Raw genomic sequence first — 26,521 nt, forward strand, 5'->3', positions numbered from 1 at the left:
TTAGTTATCACTTTAATGACACAAACTGAATGTGCATGCCAGAGGAAAGAAATCATGATCAGCTTGACTCGGTTTATTTGACAGAACCGTGTGGACTTGCTGTGAGATTAGGACTTAGCATATGCATGTTTTATTTTTTATTTTTTGAATGACACGCCTCATTGTTGGCCTGCCATAACATGCCGTGCATCTGTCATTCTAGTTTCTGCAAGACACTCTGGATGCTCTCTTCAACATCATGATGGAAAACTCTGACAGTGACACTTTTGATACTCTGGTGTTTGATGCCTTGGTAAGGAAGAATCCCGCTGTAACGGCAGCGCATAATTTATAATAGAGTTCCCTGTCAGCGCCAATAAACATTTGGACATGTTTGGAGCTCAGAAGCAAATATAATAACTTGGGAAATACTTCATGTGTTAAAATGGTTTTTGACAGGCATCCCTGCTCTGTTTGGTACCCTAATTTGTATGCAGCTACCTGTTTTCTGCCCTTAAAAGTGAACAAAGCAATTTTTGGTTGCTTTTTTGGCTATATTGTTTTAGTTCTAAAATTTTTTTATTCCATTGCTGTACGTTAACATTGAACTCCACACATTGCCACTGATGTTCGATAGCTGCTGCATTGAATTGCATGAATTCTTAGTGCCTGTGAAGCATTTTTATTGAACATGCTCACATGCTTATTGCAATATATAGTATAAAAAAGACTTTACATTGGGGGAAAAACAGGTTATGATTATTAACCTTGTCCTCTCATGGGCTGCAGATAATGGGATTCAAAGTATTAGCCTGAAACTTGTCTAGCATGCAGTTCAAAAGAGCAGTTTTTGTCATTCACAGAAAGCTGGTAGTAATTGTTTTTTGTTGAGTTCCTAGATTATCTGCAGAGCAGAGAATTGAAAGAAAATGGTTTTCTGCCCAAATGCAACCTTGCTTAATTTCCCAATCTGTTTTGATATATTGAGCAAGACGGGTAGTTTTGGGGGGCTCTGAATTATTAAGTTAGGCTTTCCTGGTGCGTTTAATTTACTTTTTAATAACTATGTCTTTATTGTTTGATAGGTGTTCATTATTGGGCTTATAGCCGACAGAAAGTTCCAGCACTTTAATCCAGTTCTGGAGACCTACATTCGAAAGCATTTCAGTGCTACACTGGCATACACGTGAGTTTAATTTCTTTACAGAAACATTTATAAACATGCGTGTTCCACTTTATGATTAACACATTATCCACACTCTGTGTTTCTATTTGCAGGAAGCTGACAAAAGTTCTGAAAAACTACGTGGACAATGCAGATAAGCTGACAGAACAGCTGCTGAAGGCCATGAAAGCTCTGGAATACATCTTCAAGTTCATCGTCCGATCCAGAGTCCTCTTTAACCAGTACGTGTGGTATTTTTTTTTTTGCAAAGTGTAACATTGCATCATAATGCATGCAGTTTTGTTATAAAGCTACTGTGAAGAGTATTTTCAGTGTAACTGTGCTCAAGTATGAGTCTGATAAGCTGTCTTATCAAAGTACAAGAAAGCTTTTGAACTTTTTAAGATGGTCTTTCTAAATTTATAGTTTTTTCTCTTTAATTGCTGCTGTTCCTTTAAATAATTTCTTGGCTTCAGTCGTCTTTTATAAAAGAGCAATGCGTTTTGTAACACCGAGTTCTCTGCAGCACACCTCAGCTCCGGTGTAATAAAGTTGAAACAAGTAAAAGCCAATGGTCTTTGGATGAGGTCATTTCTATGGATGTATTTATAATAGGCTGTGGGGACGTTAAATTAATGATAATAAAGCTGTTGGTGGCTGAAGGCCTGATGTATGATCCTGGACTAATTAAGTGTGCAGAGTTTGATTGGTTTTCTGTCCAATGTCTAGAGGACACTCTGTCCTTTACCTCACAGAACACAGCACTGCCATTCTTTTCTATGTTCCAGTTTGTGCCAAGTGGCTTCTTTCGTAGATATCTGAGAGAGAGAAAAAGAAAACTCAAGCTTTATGGTGGTCCCACTTTGTGTTAGCTCTTGTTGGAGTGGTTTCTTTGGTTGGTTGCAAGCCATCATTTTAAATTCTTATGAACTTTAAAGTTAGGTTTGATGGAGCCTAACAAGAAGGTGCCAAGGTTACATCAGCAAATGTTTAGCCTTTCACTGTGGGTCAGTGAAGAACTTTTATGAAAGTGCAGAAGAACACCTTAATTGTAGATTTGCCCCCACCTCATTCAATTCGACTGTTATAGCTTTCCAGGGCTCACTGAGCTCCTTAGTGTTGCAGGTGAGCAGCGGCTTTAAGTAATTGTTGTTGCGGGAGCTCTGAGACGGATGCCTCTAATCCCACGATTTCTGTAAGCCCTCAACAGTGGCTATCCTGTACCATGTAATACATCCATTCCCTTGAGATATTGTAGCCACACAAAACCCACGTCTGTGCAGAAGGCCAGTAATATCTGATGGAGTGGGAATTTAAACACTTTACCTCCATTTCACCTTGCACAGTTTTAGTTTCTCTTGCGAGTTTTGATTTTATTTCTCTAAAACTGAGCGGTTGCAACGCTAAATTATTTGAAGCCGCTGCTGCTGCTCGGCTCATTTCCACTTAATGACCAGTTTTGTTAAGATTTACGGTCTCTGTGAGCACTAAGGATTTTCATCTTTGAGGGATTATGTGTCCTTTCTTTCTGTGTGTTCCCATACACTTGGAAAAATGGGGGGAAAGCGTTTTCTGTCGCTGTAGTGTGATCATTGGCGTTTGGTTGCTACAGTCTGTGGGCAGCATTTGTTCCACATAACCAAGCTAGCGGAAGGAACATTAGTAATTCGAGTTGGAGAAAATATGAGAAAGTAAAGCCACTGAACCCTAATATTTGCTTGACATTTGCTTTCTGTTCCTTGTATAGTGTTCTGGGAAAGTCATTAGCATAGATCATAAATTTTTCAGATTTTTGTTTCCGCATGACAGCAGGCAGGTGCTTCGGGGTCTTGTCATGTTGTTTTAAATGCTAATCTGGCTGGCAGCAAGAGTGATGTCTCTGGTTCTGATCCAGGAATATTTGCATTGATAAAACAGGGCCTTTCTGCTGGCTGCTTTTAATGATTTAACAGGGAAGCATCAAACCCTTGTCATTTCCAGTGCAGGTGGGGCTGTTTACACAGGGATGAAACGCACAACAGCCTTGTGATCATCTGCCAGTGTAATTCTCTACTTCATCTCCTCCCAGGCTCTATGAGAACAAAGGAGAGGCTGACTTCATGGAGTCCTTGAGGAACCTTTTCACATCCTTTAATGATATGATGAACAGTAATTCAGAGAACACTGGCATGGTGAAGGTAGGCTGATTACCACTCAAGTCCAACTGCATACTGTTGCTCAACCTCACTGCCAAGAATCATCTGCTGCACTGTGAATAGTAAATAAATCTGATGTGATTATCTTGGGATGACAGATTCTGTAATTGGAGATTAATGTGCCTTGTTAGATTTAAACTATGACAGCAGTTTATTAGATATTAATGCTAACATTCCTTCAGATCATTGCTGCTTACTGTGTTCTGTGCACTGTGTTTGTTTTCCACGTCTTTTTCACGTGTCTCTGTGCAGATTTTTCTTTTTATGTGAACTTGTTAGAGCTGAGAATCTGAGAAAGATAATCTAGCCACTTAAAGTAGTAGTTATAGTAATTAATGACTTCTTGATATGCTGTGAGAAAATGGGACGATACAGAGGAATTAAGGAAGTATTGATTCAGCATAGTATAATTCAAAGTCAATTAAACTTTAGAGATATCAGTGGTGCCAGTTTAGCTCACTGGTGCCTGCAAAGCTGATGCAGCAGCCTGGGTTCAAGTCTAACCTTTGCAGCTCGTCTTCCCTGACTCACTTTCTCTGCTTTCCATATCCAATCATCACTGTGCTGTCAAACAAAGGTGAATGAAAACACGCACTTCAGGGATGTCAGTCTGTCCAGATAGAAAGAATAAACCATTGTGAATTCATTTCAGTTGTTTTGGTCCAAATAGCTACACGGTCTCACCATAGACCATTGCTATCTCTTTGTCCTTCCTGACTGGTTTTCTCTAGTTTTGCTTTTTCTTTGTCATTGTTGATAGTATGTAGAAGGGCCTTAATCCAGCAGCAGGACCGGTATCTGCTCTTTTTTTGGAAGCAGGAGCAGAAGGTTCATTGCCAGGGCCCTACAAATTGACATCCTGCAGTCTGGTCATGTGCATGTTTCTGAACAGACTGCTAGACTCATCTGCATCTTTTAGTGGGTCCAGCACCAATGCAGCTCAACTGCCATTTGTCAGAGAACACCAAAATCAGCAGGTGTGTTGTAGTTCAGAATCGTGTGATCAGAATGCACAGGCAGCCCCTTGATGACAAAGGCGTTAATGCCATGGACATTGCCAGTGCCACAGGCTATCCAGGAGCTCAGGGATGCCCAGATCCACCATCACCTTTAAGAGCATTCCCAAATGTTGTTGGGAGCCAATACCAGCGCTTGTGGGCCATTCATGTTACTGAGCCACATGTGGATATATCAGCTTGTGATTGCAGTGTACCCCTCAGCCTGATGGGGTATTGTCGTGAGCAGGTGACGTGGACACCCAAGTTTGTGAATGCAATAACTCGAGAACGAAGCAACGTAGGAGCTTCAAAATCTCCAACAGGTTCAAATCTCAGTGGCCTGGACTTTCAAGGTCAAGGTTAAAGTTTTCCAAAACTCTTGTGAATGCGATACGTCGAGAAGGAAGTCACCTAGGATTTTGAAATTGATGCAGAGTCAGAAAAATAAAGCGCTTTCAAATAGACAAAAATGCTTGTATGAATGTGTGTGTGAAAAGCACTCTGTAGCCGTCCATTTACTTGTTTTATCACACCAATAATTCAGGTTTTAGCTGAGCTGGCTTTTCAGGATTGAAACAGAGGATGTCAGACCGAGTTTGAAAAGAGGTCAGAGATCGAAAAGAGGTCAGAGATCAAAAAGAAACACATAACTAAAACTGTATTTATTTTTAATAATTAAAGCTTTAAAGCCATTCTACATTTCAGATTTCCTAAATAAAATCACAAGACTGTACACGGGCATAATACAGGCACGTTTCAAAGCAGAAACAGTCGAGGTTTTAAATGGGTTATTTGCTTGACTATTTTTGGTTCCCACTAAGATATAATTCATGACATAATCCACTGGAGAGTCACAAGTTCACAGTTGTAACCTTCTGAAAAGATTAAATAAACAGGATATTGTTAATGCGTTTTAGAGGTACTATCTTTAGTCACACTATCTGTTATCCACCTGTTTCCTGTCTAAGCTACGATGACTAACTGCATGCTAGCTGTGGCCTCATACAGCAGTTCATTTATAGACTGCTGCTTTTTTGTTTGTTTGTTTTGTTTGTTTTTTTGGTGGGGGGTTCTCAGCAACATGTCAATAAAAACGTTGTGTTTTTTCCTTTTGGTTGGTCAGATATTTCCTGATTTTAGACTCATAATCATAACCGAGATTGTATTTATTCCAAATTCCTAGGAATTCGAAACATGCAGCAATGTTTGGCTTAAGTTTCCATCTTCAGAACATTATCTGACTTGTCTTGAAAGTAATTATTGGAATCAATTATGAAAAGATAATAAAAAGGATAAATGTATATATTGCACGAACTATAGAAGAACTCTTAACTCGTGGAAGAAGGTTTAGGGTGTATTACACAATGAAGTTATTGAGATATACAACTTGGCTTTTCTTGCATCTGTACTTTTAAGTGTGTTTGTTAATTTCTGTTGTTTGTCTATACCTTTTTGTGTGTGTTTGTGTTTTTCCTTTTCCTATATTTCACTCTGACCTTGACTGTCCTGATGCTTGGGTCTTCTCTGGCCTTCTGCTCTTTAGCTGCTCCTTAAGGTATTTATTTCACTCTCTTTCTCCTTCTACCTTTAAACACTCTTTTTTCCCCCATATTTACTTGCTTCTGACCTCAAACTCGGCGACCCCAGATTAGAAACAGATACATAAGGATGTTTGTTTATTTGTGTAGATACTCTAAAAGACCCGCACACAGACTCGTGCACACTTGTGCGCACCCACGGCTATGCTTTTAGAGATAACATAATCACAGGGTACATGCACCTTGGCACACCTACAGTATATCCATGTGCACACTCAACCATATGAGGAGCTCAGGAGTCAATTAGGAGTCAGTTCCTGTGTAATTGGGTGAGATATTAGCTTTACTGTCAGTAAATTAAAAACTGATCTTGAGGAACGGCCATGAAACCGAGGAACCCTGGTTTCTTCCCAAATCCACCCCTGTGAAAGCACTGTGACAGGTGGAAGCTAATTAGTAGTCCCATTATGCCTCTCTGGAAAAAAAAATTGGAGTACTGATGAACATCTGGACAGACCAGCACACATGCAGCTGAAAATCTAATAAATACACACACATTCTCTCTCTTTCTGTTTCTTACTCTCACACACATGCACATGCACAAAGCATTAACAGATGCAGATGACTTTTTATTAGAATAGAGGCTGAATTGCCAACTGAATCAAAGTCAAACACCACTGAAATCTGCCTAATTCTTTCTCCCTGCAGAGAGAGGTGAATGTGAAATATAGAATACTTAATAAGATGAGATCGTATTAAGATGACAGCAGGAGTTTGTTTGGAAGTCATGATTATATCCCTGAAAAAAATCATTCTGAATCCTACTTTGCAGTTAGTCTCTGCTGTTCAAAAATGTGTCCTTAACAAAATCCAATATTTAGAAATCATTTACTAAAGTCAGTATTTGCTCTCTTGCCAACCTCATTTTAATATTGCTAATTATTCCTCCACATGTTTTCAGGAATAAACCATGAACAGTTTAGAAAAAACCCAATGGATTGTAATATCCAATGTGCTACACCTGTAACCCCATTGCAATGAGAGACAATGGCTGAAATGCACCAATGCAGTATAAAGACACAACCCACCCTGGCTGAAGTTTAGCAGCAGTCAGTTAGAGAAGAAGTTGTTGTTTTGGCTAAGCATAGCAGTTATGTTACTAGCCTTTGCATGCATGTGCTTGATGACTTACTGACACTATTGATGGACAAATTTAGATCCTATTTTTGTTAATTTACCATAAAGTAAAACATGGTTATGGCTAAGTCCATATGTTTTTGGGCAATGATGCCATTTTAAAATGTTATGCCACCACACTGGATTTAAGGTCAACAGTCAAAATTGAAAATTGATTGATCATAGCCATTTTTATACTTCTCCATTTTCAGAAGCTCAAATCCAATGTATTTCAATATGACTGCCTGAGGTCTAGAACCCATGGCCATCACCTAGTCCTCTTTTTAACACTGTACCAGAGTTTTGATTTGGCTATTCCTAAAGTTCCTGCAACTTCTCTGTCAGGTTTATTTAGGATTTTTAACCTCTTCCATTTTCTTCTCCATTTCTTCTAGTCGTATATTGAAGGTTGTGTTACTAAGTCAACTCTAAATCCCTTAGATAAATCAGAAACATCCATCCTCGCTCGTCCATGAAACTGTTTATCAGTCAATTGTCTAATTAATTTCTAACCTCCAATCTCTGTAATGTATATGGCAGAAAATGTGCACATGTGTGTGCGCATTCATGAGAGAGAAAGCGATTTCAATTGGTATTGGTAGGTTGTTGCAAATATTAAATAATGACACATTAAAACTCTTGTTTATTGACTCCTCTAGTGGCTCACTGAGGGCATGCTATATGCATTAAGATGTGAAATGATTTTGTCATATTTTTTCTTTTTGTTCCTCTCGTAAAGGGTGCTGCACTGAAATACATTCCCACTATCGTCAATGATGTCAAGCTGGTCTTTGATCCCAAGGAACTAAGGTAATTTCATGTTTTGTTACATATTCCTAAGCTTTAATGTCATTAAAGTGACACCAACAGCTATCTAAGAGACTTAAACATTAATACAAGTGAACATGCCATTAAACAGATCACACAGTTCTCTGTGAACTTCAAGATTTCTATGTGGGAGTTCTGTAATAAAGGATCATACAGAGTACTAGAGCAGAGCAGAAAAATGCTTAAATCCGTTGCCTTTTGCAAAGAAACAAAAAGAGTCATTTGCTTCAGTTCGATTGCTTTGTTAAAATTTCATGTGCAGATTATGTTAAGACAGGCTATTGGAATATTGTGCTTTTTCAAAAGCACAGTTTATTTATTTTATCTGCCTCTCCACCTTAAGTTGCTTTTATTCAAAAACTCAACATTCACTAGCTGTGCTCTGATGGTTGCTGCTTAAAGAAGTTCAGGTTGCCTTGGAAACTCTCCACTCAAATGTCTATTTAAGTTTACGTTGTCTACTGCGCATGTCGCCAGCTGTAGCTTAATACTGTTTTATATAAAATACAAACATGCTCATGGATTAAATAATTAATTCATGTTCATGTTTGACCAAACAGAACATTTTATTTCATCGACTTCCAAAACCTTGCCTCCCCTCCTTGAGGCATAGCTTGCCAGCATAATGAGCATTAAGCTTCTTCATTTATGGGGGAAAAACATTATGCATGTTTTGTATCTGTGCTCAAATGTGGATTTTGATTAATAAATGTGTTATTTGTAAGGAAAACCTTTTTATGATTTATGTATCTTTTCATTTTCTTTTTCTTTTTTTTTTTTTGCAATGCAGTTAGGTTATACTAATGACTTTATAAATTTTTAGTTCAGTAGAGTTCATTTGCATTCAAGCGTCTTAAATATCAGAAGACATTCAGAATAATGGCAATGTGAGTCATAGGAACAAACTCAAAGGTCTACATGCACCCACGTCTTTAGACTTATTAGACGCGTCGCAGAACATATGCGGGCATACTGTGATTAGCTTTTTAAGTAACCTCGTCATCCATTTCACTAAAATCCACTGATGAAGCTATTCTGTGGCGCTGAAAGCTTCAAAGCATTTCTAGGACTTGCTTTTGTTCAGTATGTTTAAGAAAAATAGTTATATGCAATACCGCATGATATAATGAAACCTTTAAACAAAGTAGAAAATGTTTCAGCAAAACAGAAGTGCCGTACCCAAATAAGAAAGTTCCTGTATCCAAACTCACCCAAGAAACTCAGTTATCTAAATCTTGTTTACTGTGTTCAATGCCCCAGAAAAAGAAATAAAAACCTAGTTAATGCAACATTACATGCCGTTTAACAGCTACAAGCCAAGCTAGAGAAAACAAATAGACGAGCTTAATCAGTTGGACTGTTTTTTGTTTTGTTTTTTAATTTATATTGTCCTCTTTGTGTCTCCATAGCAAGCTGTTTACAGAGTTCATCCTTAAAGTCCCTGTGGGTCGCCTGGTAAAACAGAAGCTGGACTGCCTGATTGACATCGTACACAGCGATCTCTTCAATCATCACGGTGAGAGCGCGCACATACAAAAACTGTACCCATAGTTCCTCAGTAAATTCACTCATGGTTCGGTAATTTAGGCAATCACACACACCACCTGCCTCCCCAAGGCAGCCTTGTGTGGGCTCACAGTAAAGGGTCTCTGGTAGAGTGGAGTGGAGTAGAGTCGAAATTGTTCTTGTTTTCTGCAACAAGTTAAGCTTGAGTCACCTAGATGTGACTGGAACTGATGTTCAGGGTTCCCATCTTCATAGAGTGTCATGGCCTTATTTCTGTTTTATTGTTTAATCAGTTTTCAGTCTTGTTTCCTGTCTTTGTCCTTTCCCTACGACACAGTCATGTATTTACACCAAAACTTTAATGATACCCTTGAGCACCATACTATTGTTTATTTTGGTCATTTTGTAGTAATGTCACATGTGAAGGGCACAGTGTAGAGGTGGCTAATTAGAAACATGCTTATCTCCAGACAGGCTAGCCTGTGGCATCCCAGAGACGAGGCTCAACCATAGAGATGCTCCAGAGCCAAGAGTTTTGCTAGAGGCACCGTGCGTTCTGGGGTTATTTTTGGCTTGGTCTTGATTTAGAGACAAACATTCTCACGTACTGACCTGTGATTTCAACTAAAGATAAAATTCCTGTCTCAATAAAGCAGTAGTAATTGAATTTAGTTGGCAGAGAGCGACCACAGGAAGTGAAAAATAGTTAGCCACCAATCATTAGATTAATTTAGCCACTGTGTTGGCACACAATGCTTTCCTACTACTATGTTGTTGGGTTTTTTTTTAAGCCAGAAGTGATCATATTTTCAGGAGGGGGTAGCAAGTTTTGATAGTAAGCTGCATCTGTAGATTGTGTAGATAATTAATTGCTAATTAATACTAAGAAAAATACAAATGAAATACAGCATGTCACTGATCAAAACAATGAGCTGCTGAGCTACTACTCAGATAAAAGCATTCAAATGCTAAAATAAAAGGCACCACAGGAGGTTTAGTGGCGTTTTGGTGACTGAAGCTCAGGGGACAGCTGGCGGCTTAATAACATTTAAGAGATGAGTTATAAAAACAACAAAAAACCCACAAGACCTTGGCTGTTCCAGGGTATAAAGATGCTTATATCTGTTGTAAAGTTCGGTATTTTGACATTGCAGCCTATAAAGACTGACTCATTTTTGGAGACGGCGTCAAGCAGCAATTTGAGTATCTGCAACTACGTGTTTCTTTACCTTTTCCATCTCTGTAGGTTGCTGCTTTTACACACTTATAGTGCAGAAGTCTATGTGCGCTTGTCTGCCGCTGTTCAATTCAGCATGGCCGTACAGGAAAAGATGATGAGGGGGACACTTTGTGTGGGATGTAGCAGGAAGTTGTTGTGTTTTTTCCTAGTCATTAATGTCTGATATTGAGCATAATGCAGTGTAAATGTCACTGCTTTCAGCTTAATGATCTGCTCCTTATATACTTTACAAACATAAAATTGTCTCTGTGTCGGTAAGTAACTATTGAAGGCCAGTGCTCAGTGCATGGTCCTCTGGTCATTACTATTGATCTGTTGGTATAATCATGGACAGCCAAGCCCCCCCGATGTTTGCGAATGGACTGCTGATCAGCGGGAAGAGTTGTTGCTATAATGTAGATAAGGATCATCCCGCTGCTTTAAAAGCATGTGTGCTGCTCGATTCTGACAGCAGTTCCTGCACTGGTGCTTTGAACATCTGTAGTAGGCTCTGAGATGCTAGCTGGTTTCAAGCTGTGCAAAAGCACTCACAGAGAGGGCTTAGTTGCCAGGAAAATGTGTCCTTTCCATCAGTATGCGACAAGCAGTCGAATTAGCCAGACAGTTTTTAAGGTGGTGTAGTAAGCTGTAATAAGTGCCTATTCCCAGGTGGTCCATAAAAGGTTCTCTTGCCAACTAAACCCAAAATGAAACGTACTGGAATGCTTGGAGTAAATCAAGGCTCAGTGAGATGCATCTTACCTTTCTTAACATTTTCTATCAGTGCAATCTGAATGCGTTCACGCATGAAAATACTTTATTTCCTGCAGGCTGCACAGGCATTAACATATTAACTATTTTTGCTGAAAAGCGTGTCTTAAATTAGTTTATTTTAGCCCCCAGTGGGCTTAATTCAGTTCAAAATGACAACTTTAGAGAATAAAGAGGACATCTCTTTCTCCAAGGGTTTTATATATATGTCTGAAATTCTCTGTGTGAAATGGAATTGGTATGGGTATACAAATCTTTGCTTCGAATGAAAACTGCATTAATTTAGAAAGTTTTTCATTCGTTTATTCTTTTTTTTTTTGTAAGTTTTGGAGGCAAAATGTTGTTTCACCTTCAGTGCTGACGATGTAAAAGGAGCGTGTGAGATGGGTGCATAAATCGCTTTGAAATTGGCTCATTGTAAGAGAACAAATATGTCAACTGCTCTCTTGCTCTGTGTTAAAGGGGGAAATTACTGTAGCGTCTAAAATCTGTTTGTGCTGGAAGTTTGAGGAAAACACTCATGGCCTAGCTTGATATAATCCACTCAGTCCACTTAAAGCACTTAAAGTTTTTAAGCAGATACACACAAAAATCTAGACAATAGATATATTTAAAATCGTATCAGGTGGCTGAAGCACCAAAATCCTTTCCCTCTAGGCACCATTGTCAGTTTCACCATACATTTTCTTTGAGGTTTATAAAACTAAAAGCTTTATGTGAATAGAGCAGAATACCATAAGAGCTGCCAGCTCAACCTTTAATCACAATCTTTTGTGCCAAACAATGGATATGTCTTGATATGTGATATGTCTTGGCATGTTATAAATGAGATGCAGGACTGTGCAAAAGTCTCGAAACGATTAGTTATGTCTATAACTTCTGTTCCCTGAAGGAGAGGAACGAGGTACAACACATAAGTATGGGATATCACGCCCTCGCGTGTCCTGGCTGAAGAAACCTTTATTCACGCCTTTACGGCAGATGACGTGTGATGACACGCGCAAGGCCCCGCCCGCACATATAGCCGCTGCCATCACCGTCATCCCTCAGTTCGATAGCCGCTCTTCACCGAGCCAACTGCTCAGTGGGGCCACCCTGTGTTGTACCTCGTTCCTCTCCTTCAGGGAACAGAAGTTATAGACATAACTAATCGTTCCCTTTCAGTCGATTCACTCGGTACAACACATAAGTATGGGACCTATATACACGCCCCGCAGAGCAGCCACCGAACCGGAACGGGACCACCACATCCTTAGTGAGTGGTAGACCCAGCAGAAAGGACAGCATGAGCCACCGAAGGGGCTGTAACGTCCAACCGATAAAACCGCACAAAAGTGTGCGGCGACGCCCAATTAGCCGCTGCACAAATATCAGCCACAGGCACCCCTCTAAAAAGAGCCCATGAGGTCGCCATCCCCCTGGTGGAATGAGCTCCCACCCCGTGGGGCAACGCAAAACCTCCGGTGCTGTATGCCAGCGAGATAGCTTCTACAATCCAGTGGGACAGCCTCTGTCTGGACAGAGCCCTACCTCTATTCGGATTAGCGAAGCAGACAAACAACTGGTCACACAAACGCACATCCCGAGTGCGCTCAATGTAGGTGCGTAGTGCACGCACCGGACAAAGAGAATGCACCCTCCTCTGCTCCTCAGATTCAAAAGGAGGGGAGCAAAAGCTCAGCAACTCAAACTCCATTGAACTATAAGATGCAGGCATGACCTTGGGAAGATAGGCGGCATTCGGACGCAATACGACCTTGCGGCCATCCGGAGAAAACTGTGTGCAGGCAGGATGCACAGACAGCGCATGAAGGTCCCCCACTCGCTTCGCCGAGGCCAAAGCGAGAAGTAATGCGGTCTTATACGAAAGAAGTTTCATATCTACCGACTCAACGGGTTCAAACGGAGGGCCACAAAGGGCCTCCAGCACCAAAGACAAGTCCCAAGCCGGGACACTGGACTTAAGCACGGGCCTCAGCCGGCGAACCCCTTTCAGAAAACGAAAGGGGTTCGCAATCTCCCGGGTGACACCAGGTGCGCGAGGGGATGCGCACCTGGTGTCACCCCGTCAAAACCGATATGACAAGCAGATATAGCCGCTAAATAAACCTTGATCGTCGAAAACGAAAGGCCTTTATCCAACAGCTCCTGCAGGAATGTCAAAACATCCACAATAGAGCACTGAAATGGGAGAGTGTGGCGGACCTGGCACCATCGCTCGAAGGCTCGCCATTTGTAAGCGTACAAGCCTCTAGTAGACGAGGCCCTGGCGCTCTGAATCGTCGCTACCACACTGTGGCAGACCCTTAGCAACCAAGTTTAACCTCTCAGCAGGTGAGCATGAAGGTGCCACAGATCCGGGCGCGGATGAAACACTTCCCCCCCCGCCTGAGAGAGGAGATCCCTGCGGAGAGGAAGCTGCCAAGGACTTGCTGCAAGCAGGCTGATTATTTCTGCATACCACGACTTCGCGGGCCACCAAGGGGCCACCAGGATCAGAGAGAGGGAATGCCGACGCACCCTCTCCAGAATTGGAGATATCATTTCCACTGGGGGAAATGCATACAGGAGCACGTCTGGCCATTGGTGCGCTAGCGCGTCCAAGCCCAAGGGTGCATCGTGGTCGATTATGGAGAAGTACAGGGGGCAGTGAGCATTCACCCTGGAAGCAAAAAGATCTATTTGCGCCTCGCCAAATAGATCCCAAATCTGAGCCACTATTGAAGGGTGTAACCTCCATTCTCTCACCAGAGGACCCCCCCTGGAGAGAAGGTCCGGCCCCAGGTTCAGGTGGCCCGGGACATGGGTGGCTCTCAGAGTCAGAAAATGAACACTGCACCATAACAGCAGAGAGCGAGACAGCTGCAACAGGGGAAGAGAGCGTGTTCCTCCCTGCCTGTTTATATAAGACACCACTGTTGAATTGTCCGTCCTGACTAAGACATGCTGGCCCTGCAGGACTGGACGGAAACGCTTAGTAGCCCGGGCTCCCTCCAAGGACGGAGAGCTAGCATGCAAGACGCAGTTACCGGCAGCCTCCTCCGGAGGTGACGCGAAGCACACAAACGGTGAGAGAGAGTCCAGCGTTGAAACGCTCTCATTTTCAACAGCCCAAGCGGCACTACGGCGATCATAGATGCCATCATGCCCAACAAGCGCAATATCGTCTGGAAACGCAGTCTGCGTCCCAGCTGAAATTGAGCGAGGCAGCGATGAAACGCGGCCACTCTGTGCTCTGACAACCGTGCGCGGCTGGAAAGAGAGCATATTTCCAGACCGAGAAAAGCGATCTGTTGACCTGGGATTAGCGAGCTCTTCTGAAAGTTCACAGAGAACCCCAGTGTCTGAATGTGTGACAAGACCCGCGACAGCTGCGTCTCCGCCTGTTCTCTGGAGCAAGCCACGAGAGCCCAGTCGTCCAGGTAGGCCAAGATGCGGATGCCCCTCTTCCTGAGGGGCGCTAGCGCTGCCTCGGCACATTTCGTAAAGGTGCGGGGAGCGAGCGACAGCCCGAACGGCAGCACTAGGTATTCGTAGGCTACGCCCTCGAATGCAAACCTCAGAAACTGCCTGTGTTTCGGGTGTATAGCGACATGAAAATAAGCATCTGTTAGATCGATTGTCGCAAACCAATCTCCCGGGCCGACTGCACTCAGGAGCTGTCTGAGTGTTAACATCTTGAACCTGTACGTTCGCAGGTACGTGTTCAAGACTCGCAGGTCGAGGATGGGACGAAGCCCTCCCCCTTTCTTCGGAATGACAAAATAACGGCTGTACCAACCTTTGTCCGTCTCCGAAGCGGGGACCACCCGTATTGCTCTCTTCTGTAATAGCGCCTGTATTTCCTCTCTGAGTACCAAGGCTGCCTCGGGGTTGACAATCGTGTTCCCGACTCTTTGGAAACGAGGCGGCTTGACCCGGAACTGCAACCGGTAACCCATGGCAACGGTTTGCAGCACCCACGGAGAGGGGGCGCAAGCGCGCCACTGAGGGAAGTGAGCAGCCAGCCGGCTGGCCTGCAGCACTGACGGCGGGGCGCCGTCGCCCCCCAGTGTGTCTGCAGGGGACTGCATCCCCTGCCTGACCTGGCTCATTTCGCCTGCAGGTTGAGCATTTGAGATTGTTTGAGAGTAAACAACACTCTTTATTGATTGCAACATGGGAACATGTACATTTATACATTTTGTTGGGTGCACCTTTTCCGGGGCATAACAATGAAAAACAGCGGGAACACTCGATGTGGTCGCTTGAACATTCAACACATCTGAACCGTGTGCAGGGGTTATGTGCTTGGGAGACCGCGATAGGGAAGTGCAGCGCCTTCTGGGGCTGACAACCTGAACAGAACTTAAGCGGCACCTCTTGTGCGGCAACAGAGGGGTAAGAGCAGCGTCTCCCTGCTGCCGGATCCCTTCCCCACTCGCAATCACAGCTAGGAGGGCTGAGGCTTCTTCCTCCCGGGCATCGGGTCCCGTCGGGGGCCCGGGGGAGGGCCTTTGCCCCAGGCCGACTGGCGTGGAGCTCGGGCCGGAGTACGTGCTCTCGCCGGCGGCCCTCCCACTCCAGCAGTGGGCGCCGGTCTCTTGCCAGCTGTCAGAGGAGCGGCGGGCCTGTGAGAGCTAGCAGTGGGCTTGGGCTGGGGCTGGCGTCTGGGGATGATGTCGCGCAGAGCTTCCGTCTGCTTCTTCCTCAGATCGAATCTAGCCTGAATGGCTTCAAGTGAATGTCCGAATAACCCAGCCGCAGACACTGGTGCGTCCAGATACACAGCTCTGTCTCTATCAGGGACGTCGGAGAGGGTCAGCCACAGGTGCCTCTGCGCCACCACTGTCGAAGCCATCCCTCTGCCCAGGGAGAGCGCTGCACAGCGAGACGCACGGAGGATGTAATCCGTGGTGACTCTAACCTCGTTAAGAAGAGGTGACAGCGGGCTGTCCTCCGGAACCAGCGATCCAAGCTCCGCCAGGCACATTGCTTGGTACGTCTGGAGCATGGTGACGGAGCTCATGGCTCGAGCGGTGCCGGCCTGAGCCCGATAAATCTTCTCCAGCTGCGAGGCCGAGAATCTGCAGTGCTTGGACGGCAGAGTTGCGGGGCCACCGACACCATGGTTATGGGACGGGGCCAGATAAGCAGCCAGAGACGGCTCCATAGGGGGTGGGTTAGCTAAACCAGCTCCCTCGGCGCCGTCCAATTCCATGTACTGTCCATAGCCGGGCACAGTGACGCGGGTAGACAGAGGTTTGTCCCATGACGCTGTTAGCTCGCAGAGAAAGTCTGGGAACATGGGGAGGCAGTTTTTGGCCGTTGCGGGCTCCGGTGGAAGGAAAAAACCCGCAAACCGCGACGGCTTCCGAGCTGGTGGAGGAGAGGGCCAGTCCACCTGCAGCTTCTCAGCGGCACGGCGAAACAGGGGGAAAAGAGAGGTGTCATCGTGGCCGACCGGCGCAGCAGCGGCGGCATATTGGGTCGACAATGAGCTCTCCTGCTCATCCTCCGACAAACCATGGATGTCCAGGCCGATGTCCAGCACGTCATCGTCTTCCTGGGGAGCGCTGGCGGGCTTCAACCCAGGCTGAAGCCCGTCAGCGCTCCTGCATGGTTCCGGTCCGTCATCGGCTAACCCGTCAACGTATTCCATGTGGTCAGCCCAGCTAATCGCGGGGACATCGACCTGAAAATTTTCGTCTTCGGACTCGGACGAAGCCGGGGCTCCAGACTCGGAAAGAAGAGGGTCATGCCGTGCGACAGCCGAGCGTCCCAGCACTCTTTCCACAAACGTCACCCGTCTTTCCAGGGTCGAGCGTCGGAGCTGGCGACAAAACGCACAAGCTTCGGGCTCCGTCAACGCTCTCCTAGCGTGGACGATCCCCAGGCAGACAGGGCAGGCATCGTGCTGGTCGCTGTCGTGCAAAGAGAAACCACATCCCTGAGGACAGGGGCGAACAGAAGATTTCTGCTTTGCTCGCTTCGGTTTGGAGTCCATTCCCAAAACGCAAAGCGAAACGCTGCACAAGAAAAACTTGAAAATAGCGCTCCGCGGGCAGCCTACGCACCAGCTGGGCGGTGGAGGCTAACACCAACAGGGGCAGTTAAGCTAGGTTCAAGTTGGCAGACAACGGAGCTAACTAGCAGTAGCTAGCTAGCCCAACTCAGCAGAGGTGTTCTCAGCGAGGTGAAGAGCGTAAGAACTGAGGGATGACGGTGATGGCAGCGGCTATATGTGCGGGCGGGGCCTTGCGCGTGTCATCACACGTCATCTGCCGTAAAGGCGTGAATAAAGGTTTCTTCAGCCAGGACACGCGAGGGCGTGATATCCCATACTTATGTGTTGTACCGAGTGAATCGACTGAAAGGGAACTTCCCTCATTTCTTTATGTTTTGTTTCCAAGGAGCCAGATTTTCTTGCATTTTTTTTTTTAGAAGTTTTTCTTTGGAAATAGTTTTGTTTTTTTCAGTGTATTCCATGTAGATTTCCCTCCTTAGAGGAATGTGTTTGGTTGTTGTTGTTAGGCTACTGTCATTCAAGCATTAAAAACAGAACCTAATCTAATGTGCTGCTCACTGAGGCCTCATCAGAAATGGTCTCAGTGGTAGGGTGGATGTCGAGCAGCCATTTTTAAGAAGAAATCATTGTTAACAGGTCCGATGGAGTGATGCGTGTCACATTTCTGGTTCAAATTGTCGTTAGTGTGTACAGAGGAGTGCAGAAGAGAGCCAGAACAATAGCCTATAGTCATATGGAAAGCACGGTGGAGGCTCTGTCATGGTTTGGGCATGGGGAGCTTCAATTCACAAAATTATAAATGCAGAAAAGAACCATCAGATTTTGATCTATAACACAGTAACATCTGGACACCGTCTCATTGGCAGTGCCTTTATTTTTCAGTGTGTTAATTATCCCAAACATATTGCCAAAGCAGTAAATGCATACCTGAATAAATCTTTGCAGAGTACAGAACAAAAGTGAGCCAAACTCCAAAGAACAAGTTGGAAAACAACTCCTGAAGACTACTTAAGGAAATTGCAAGAGAGTTCATTTCAATAAATTGCTTCACCTAATTCCTATTTTCCAGGAAAATTATAAAGAGATGAAGGGTGACTCAAGACTTTTGGAAAGTATTATACTACTAAACTGCATCTAAATGAATTGCATCAGTGCATCACTTCTTTTCCTGTATTTGGAGCACTATTTAGTTTAAATACTATTATCAAAGAGGAGCTCCAGCTTAATTATTTTTTACATTAGAATCATTAAAAGCCATTCAAAGTCCATCAGCCATTCAGTCCAGCAGCTACATGAGATCTCTTAGATTGCTAGCAGGGAATAAGGTTGTAATTGATGCACTAATCAGACCCTGTAAAATTAAAAATGACATTTTTGATTCTCCAGGAGGATTTATTTGTTACACTGCTAGTTATGCATAGTGCATTCATTACCCGTTAATTAAAAAAACAGCATCATTATGCTTTCTGTGTGGGTCTGTGGCTTACAGCTAATTTCAGTATTACCAAAAACAAACCGCTTGTGAAGACACGCTCGCTTCTGTCAAAGGTGGCTTTGTCGTGCTGTATTGACAGAAATTTTGTTGTTTGGCTTCATGAAATCATCACATACTACCCAATTAGACACGCACTACATTTAGTAAAGGAGGTCAGAAAATGCTAAAGATTGTTCACTTTCTGTGGGTATTATTCATAAAGAGGTCACAGTAGTTCATGCTATTCATTAGGTTACGTGCAGCATTGATGGAAACTTTTATGTGTGTTTTGATGTGCAGCAAAGTAACAAGTTTATTTTCTTCCAGCTTAATGTCTTATTAAAGTTATCTGTGAAGCAAAGAGATTGTATTGATTCTGAAATAAAATCCATTGCTTGGTGGCCATTTAGAGCAGCAGCATCTCTCCATCTTGAAGTCATAAAGATTTTTATTTGAAGAACACAATTGTTGCCTGATTCTACAACCGCACTGGGGACAATTTCACTTAGTGTACTCATTGTAGCAAATATGTCTTTTTTCAGTACTGTCTCATAGGGATTACCAGTTTACATTTCTACTTGCTATATGTTGTAGCAGACAGACAGCTACAGTAGGATTGCTTTCTACTTCATAAGTCTGTTAAATATTTACTTTACGAATTGATTAATTGGCCCTGATTCTTTTAATTACTACCAGGATAACTCCAGTGTTTGTCCCTTGACTTTAAATGTGATCCCCACACATCCATACACAAACTCGCAATGAAACCAATGAGGTTCAATTAAAAATGTGATAAATCTGCAGCAGACTGCCTCGGGTTTACCTTCCAGCAGTACAATGGATGTCAGCTCATCACTTCTGTACTCTGTGTCCAAATTGACAACAAAATTAGTTAAGAAAAAAAAGTTAAAAGAGAAAGTTATGGTTTTCAGCTCCTCTTAATTGCTATGTTACTATTAAATTAGTGCAAACAAGCAGAAAATAACTTTCTACTCACATAAAACTTTGCCTGTTAAGTGAAAGTCCTCATATGTTATCTTTTCAAAACTCCAAAGATTTACACTGACACCATCATTCAATGCCTCTTTCATTAGCTCACCCAGCCATCGGTCAGATGGGCTTATGCCATTGAGATGTGTCTGTCAACCTTCCGTCCACAGTTCACAAGAGTTGCCGCAGAATTGAAGCTGTTTTCTGTGTAATTTTTTCACATTATTGTTTAGGACTTTTGACCATTGTTCTTTCCAATGTTGCTTGAGTTCATTGAGTTTTGCAGGCCCACCACAGCATTTCACAGGGGTTGAAGTCAGCACTTTGGAAAAAGAAAAGAATCACTGTGCTGCAATGGCCCAGTCAGACATTCTGTTGTGCTTTGCATTATTGTTCTGTTACATGAACCAATTTTGGCCAAGTTTTACCTGTCAGACAGATTGCCTCACATTTGACTTTGGAAGGCAGCAGAGTTTTTGGCCGACTGATTGCAAGACATTGTGCTAACACACACCTGAATGCTTCTGACCAGCAAACTGTGGTTACACAGCTAATCAAGTGCATTTGATTAGTACTGTATGACTGTTACTTACCTTCTTAATTCCTGTGGAAGCAGTATTGGAGTACTTTTTCACGACTGCACATCTTTCTGGTTTAAATTTTTATGGACCAGTTTAGCCAGTTTATCCATATTTTTAGGTTTACTATTGTAATCTAAGGGGTGGTTTAATAAGACGTTAATAACATAAGACGTTTCATGGCTGACTAGTCTTGCAAAATGATTATGGCTGCAACTGGCTTTTGTTTTGATAGTGTTGCTGTCAAGTACTTCCTGTTTCCAAGTAACTAAAAATGTATTTGAACTACAAAAAAACCAGGGTGACCCTGCGACAAGTACAGCTTTCTTTTTTAGAACAATAAAAGGGATTAAAAGTGCAACAGGTCAAATAGGAGCATAGCTATTCTTTGGGATTTTGGGAGTTTTTTTCCCCACAGTTGTTTAATTAATAAATGTATGTTGTTTTAATTTACTCCTCGGAGATGTGGGAGAGTCATTAATAAGCTACATGTTTCTGCATCGAGTGTGTCAATAACATATGCTGTACCGCTTCGTGCGATCTATCATCTGCTCCATGTGTTGAGTGTCATCACGGATGTGTGTATTTATCGGCGTCCCTGCAGATTGCCGCGAGATCCTGCTGCCACTGATGACGGACCAGCTGAAGTTCCACCTGGAGAAGCGGGAGGACTTGAAGGCTTGCTGCCAGCTGCTTAGTGACATCCTGGAGGTGCTTTACAGAAAAGATGTGGTGAGTAATTCAACTCTGGAGCTTTACATATTTTTATTTCCCTCTTGAATAAACAGTAGCGTAATAAGGCAATCTAGGAATACCTCCATTAAAAAAAAAACAAAACAACCTCTTTTGACTGTGGTTATTGTACTTAATAACTGTTTATTAGTATGCTGTTCTCAGTTCGTTTTATTGCCCTGCATGCTCTGGAAGGAGCACGTTTTACGACAGTATTAATTTACTAACATGTAGAGGTGGCTGTGCTCAGTAATTCATTTCTATGGGTTGCTAGAGGCCATTCAACACTGAATTTTATCCAATAGCATTGTAATGAGTTCTAGTTATCTCCGTGGTGCTTTGGAATAGAGGGACTATTCATTATCAGCCTAGCCAGTTATTGTATACAGTCTTTTTCATATTATCAGTATTTTTTTTTTTTTTTAGTTTTTTGCATTTTTTTAAATTAAAAAATGCTGAAAGTTTATTTGTTTTAAATTAATCATTTGTCAAACATAAATGTCCTTGATATTAGTTGACCTCTAGTTTAGAACCATAAAGCGATGTGGTCCATGTGATGATGAGCAGTATCAGTGTTGGTCACAGAGCCAGTTTTGTAACCAGTAAAAGTTAAGTGTTCTCTGCCTCGGTGCCAGTGACAGCTGTGACTGCTGGCGTTAGATTTTTCAGGTTGTCCATTTTTATGGAGACTGGCTAAAAACGTCCACACCGTTCTCCATATCTCAGAATCACTGTGTTTTAATTAGTCTCAAGAATGAACTGATTAGAATTTGTTGGTCAAAGATGACTGCCTGTGGCCATCATAACACATCGACTAAAACGCTTTCTGGCTGTTATTAAATGCTGTAACTCGGGACTAGAGGGAGAAATGGATGTAAACTGGAATTTGACTAGTTGCCACATGCATACAGCTGTGAGTTATTCTTTGTTCAGTGCTACTTTACATTTTTTTGCTCCTTTACAGCCAGGTCATTACTATAATGAACAGTACAAATCCTTAAAATCATTACTTTTATTTAATTATTTAATTTCAGAAAAGTAAGAAATGCAACTTATTTTTATTTCTAAGCCGATCAAACAGTTTCGCACTTTCTATCGGCTCATTTTTTAAGCACAAAACTCTTTCTAAAAGTTTTAAACTTGAGTCCGCGTCTCACACACACGGGTATCGGCCCCTTACCTCAAAAGCTCAAATGATAGCAGACACGCTCACAAACACACACTGTTTTACGAGTGCGTTTGATCCTCTTCCATGTCCAGACTCCTGATGTCCTCCCTCAGGCCCTCTCAGACTCTCGTCATTGATCACGACCGTTCAGCCTCTCACACTCCACTCTGCTAGGGATTATCCACCTCTCCCACTTGCTCTGGTTTTTACACCCCTCTCTTGCTGTTTCACAAATTGCTGAATCCTCTCACTGTCTTGCTCTCTGTCATATCTGTCCTGCTGATCAGCACAACCAAGGCTTTCAGAGACTTAGATGCTCGCAAAAATACAGAGAGCGAAAACCTCTGTAGATATGTCTGTCTACTTAAATTTCATCAAACAATTTATGCCTTGTCAGCAAGAAGTATCTAACTGCATAGGCCTCTTTTACATAGCTTGATGTTTAAACAAAACTTCCCAGTCCATTCATGCTCTGCATTTGCTTGGTTGACACTGGTCTAGACCCAGGCTGAACCAGTTTATTCTCACAAACACTGTGTGCATACAGTATTTGTGAGTTGTTCAGCTGCAGACTGGATAATCTAAATTATTGAAAGTTTTGGCTGGTGTTGGAAAGATAAGCCTCCTTCGAAAAACTCCCCCACGCCAGGTACAGACAGCAATAACAACAACCAGGCGATCTGATCAAAGTCGGGGAATAATCCATGACTTGGTGTGACAGTAAAACAAGATTTTAAAACTGCATTGTCATAACATCTTAGTAAGGATTCATGTAATAACTGCACGTAACACATGTTAGGGCAATCTCTTTGTGTTTCTGGAAGTCTGGAAGAAGAATACTTAGCCGAAATCTCAGTTTTTTCCAAACTGACCAAATATCATTAGTGCTCTTAAATTTCCTATCTCAGTCATGGTCTACTCCTTGTTTTTTGAAGTACTGTGCAAAAGTCTTGTGCCATCTCTCATTTCCTCTCACTTCCAAGAACCCAGATGTTCGTGTAGAAGAAAAAAAGAACTTTTGACATTGGTTGTTTTATCAGTCATTTTCAGTCCAGTCCTGCTGCATAGCTACTTTTCAAAGAACGATTTGTAATTTTGTTATGCCACTTCACACTGACCTAAGCGTAAAAATGGCGCCTAACCCAAACGATGGGTCTGGACATGAGAGACAACTTGGCAAAGACCAATTTTAAATGGTATCTTTAGGCACTTTGTTGCTAGCAGCCTGTCACAAAAATATATCATTTGTTGACATTTCTTTAGTTCAGTCTATGAAAAATACCAATGATAACAGTTTGACAGGTATAAAATTGTATTTTTGCACCAAGGAGGTGATTCCCAAAGAGCTATTAGCTGACAACTTGAAATATTTGAGTAAACTGGGCAAGTGGAAGACAAAAAAGAAGGGGTAAGACTGAGGAAAAGAGCTATCTACGGCAGATGGATGGTGTTGAAAAAGAATCTAGCAAAAGCCCTCCACAGGACCTGAGAGATGCATCTAGCCCTTCAGCTTAACCATCTATTGTTCACTGAAATCTCATCATAAATGGTCTCAGTGGAAGGGTGGCTGTCAAGAAGCCATTCTTAAGGAAGAGAAATGTGGAGGAAAGGCTGAGGTATGCCAAATTACACAAGAACTGAACTGAAAATCAGTGGCAGCAGAACTTATAGAACGATGAATACAAATTTGAACTTTTTTGCTTCAAATTGTCATCGGTATGTATGAAAGAAGACAGGAGAGAGGTACAACAGTGAGTGTCTGCAGCCATCTGTAAAACACTGTGGAGGCTCTGTCGTGGTTTGAGGCTGCGTTTCGGTCACTGTTTTTAGCTGATGGAATTATGAATGCAGAAAAGTGCTGTCAGATTTTGACAGAACAAAAAAGCCAACATCCAAAGAAGAGCTTTGAATGTCGTTCAAGAAGCCTGGAGGACTATTCCTGAAACTGCAAGAAAGCTTCCCTAAGAGTGTTAAGGGTGTGTAGAAGAATAAGGTGGTGTTGACTTTCTAGCTCATTATATTTGTACTAGAGATGGCACGATACCACTCTTTTATGTCCGATACCGATATCATAAATTTGGATATCTGCCGATACCGATATGAATCTGATATAGTGTGTTTTTTAATCAATAAAACTGTTTTTTTTTTTAATATCTTGCTGCATTTTGTATAAGTTCATACTCAAGTTTTAAAAAACAAGAGACTGAAGCTATTCTGTTATACCTGTATGCAAAAAATACACTGCACCCAAAATATTTCATAGTTCAGCAATACTGATCAATCTAATAAACGTAAACCTACTCCATCCTCCCTATTCTGGTATTTTACCGGAGTAAGCAACCTAACTAATAGGGTTGCAAACTCCCAGCAAAAAAAGAAAAAAAAAAAGAAAAAGGGAACCACCCACCCTCCACCTCATGATGTTTAATCGACGTAATCAACTTTAATTTGATGCAGTGTGAAAGAAAATGCAGAGAAATCAATTATTTTTCTACAATATTTAAATAGATTCAACATCTTTCTTCAACAGAACTGCAGACTGCACAGATTGTACCTTCCCAAAGGAAAAAGTACTATAGCTTACTAGGGTATATTAGACGTAATAGTTACTATATACAGTAATGGACTTCTATACATTTTACATCAGATTAAAACTTTGGGTGTAAGATTTAGATAATTATTTATTAAAAGCTCGACATTTTAAATGAGAATAAGAAAGAAAAGTATGTCTTAGGGCATGAACAGGGAAAAGGGGGCACAATCGGCCCCCCTGGCTAAACTTTGCTAAATCCGCCCCTGCACAGTTACCAGCCGTCAGCTACGTAGAAAAGGATCCTGGTGTAGAAAGTAATATTAAATAAATTCTAACAACAGCTTATCAAGGTTAAACGTGCTGCTGTTGTTCAGCCGCTGGTTTCCTCTTTCTGGCGCGAAGTGGGCGATAGACAAGCAAGAGAGAAAAGCCGATCAGCTGATCATTGATCATTGAAGTAGCAACAGGAGAAGGAGGGAGAGAGAGGCAGTCGCTCCATATATCGGTGATTAAGCTTAACGCTGGAATGCTTTACAAACATTCAGAGATGAACTTACACACTTGCTTTACTTCTCTCTGGGATAACTTTCTCGGAGATGAAATGCCGGATTGGTAGCGAGGCTCCAAATGCTCAACCAGACCGCTGACAGGTCTTGCGCGCCACAGCCGCTCTATACCTGATGCATACTGCTCCGACGTGCTACGGTTATGAGCTGAGTTATGCCATGTCGCAAGTTTTGTGAGGTGCTTTTTTTGATATTTAATGGATCGGATTACATTTTTTATTTCTCTCCGATATCCGATCCAGTAATTTAGGTCAGTATCGGTCCATCTCTAATTTTTACATTCTCTATTTTTCCCTTACATACTATATTTCCATTAATATTTGCACCTATTTCCCATTATCCTAGCAAAACGTAAAGGAATTACTGATGGCTCAAGACTTTCATCATCATGTATTTTTTTTTCTAGCTGTTCACCCGAATGACCACAATTCCCTTGAAATCTGAGCTTCTGTCAGGCCTGATAAGTTTGGACTGATATTCCATATTCTTTCACTTTATTATGTTTTTTTTTTATTCCTCTGTTTTTAAGTGATGATATTATTCATGTGTTATGTACAGGGTCCCACCCAGTGGCACGTCCAAATCATCATGGAGAAGCTGCTGAGGACCGTTAACAGGACAATCATTTCTATGGGTCGCGATTCACCTCATATCGTAAGTGTAATTCTCTGCTTGGATACCAGGCAGTATATCACGCTAAGCACGCAACTCTCGGTGTTTGATTTTTGTGGTTGTTTTTTTTTTATACACATACATACACACAATTTTAGAGGCACATGTACCGCAACCAGATTGACTCCCACAGTCACGCAGCAACCACAGTTCCAATCCAAAAGTATCATTAAAGGTAAAGCCTACCTTGGCAGATTGCTTTCACACTCCCTCAGTCTAAGAGAGGCTTTGATCTGCTCATATCTTTCTCCAGCTGGTTGTTTTTGCGCCGGCGTGTCTGTGTGTGTTTTCCTTTTGCTTTGCTTGTGTGTCTTATCCTCACTTATTACTACACTTCTGGTGCTCTGTGCTGTAATCTAATCACTGTATCACCCCACCGTTGCCTTTAGCATTCATCTTCCCATCACTCTCTCAGCCAGAGCTTGG

General features: G+C 42.5%; 1 protein-coding gene across 2 annotated transcripts in view; it reads left to right on the forward strand.

Annotated features, from left to right (window-relative positions):
* dock1 (dedicator of cytokinesis 1) overlaps positions 1 to 26,521 on the forward strand; it is a 203,976-nt gene that overhangs the window by 66,594 nt on the left and 110,861 nt on the right. For both annotated transcript variants that reach the window (XM_086303948.1, XM_086303949.1), the window contains exons 20-27: positions 203 to 292; positions 1,065 to 1,165; positions 1,258 to 1,386; positions 3,213 to 3,321; positions 7,791 to 7,861; positions 9,289 to 9,395; positions 21,029 to 21,156; positions 25,982 to 26,077. In XM_086303948.1, coding sequence (XP_086160074.1) covers positions 203 to 292; positions 1,065 to 1,165; positions 1,258 to 1,386; positions 3,213 to 3,321; positions 7,791 to 7,861; positions 9,289 to 9,395; positions 21,029 to 21,156; positions 25,982 to 26,077 — 831 coding nt within the window. The remainder of the gene's footprint in view (positions 1 to 202; positions 293 to 1,064; positions 1,166 to 1,257; positions 1,387 to 3,212; positions 3,322 to 7,790; positions 7,862 to 9,288; positions 9,396 to 21,028; positions 21,157 to 25,981; positions 26,078 to 26,521) is intronic.

Source organism: Aulonocara sp. 'chitande type north' Nkhata Bay, linkage group LG8 (genome assembly GCF_057382095.1).
Source record: "Aulonocara sp. 'chitande type north' Nkhata Bay isolate Kocher_YH1m ecotype deep benthic linkage group LG8, A_spYH_male_GT1.1, whole genome shotgun sequence".
In the NCBI taxonomy this organism is placed as follows: Eukaryota; Metazoa; Chordata; class Actinopteri; order Cichliformes; family Cichlidae; genus Aulonocara; species Aulonocara sp. 'chitande type north' Nkhata Bay.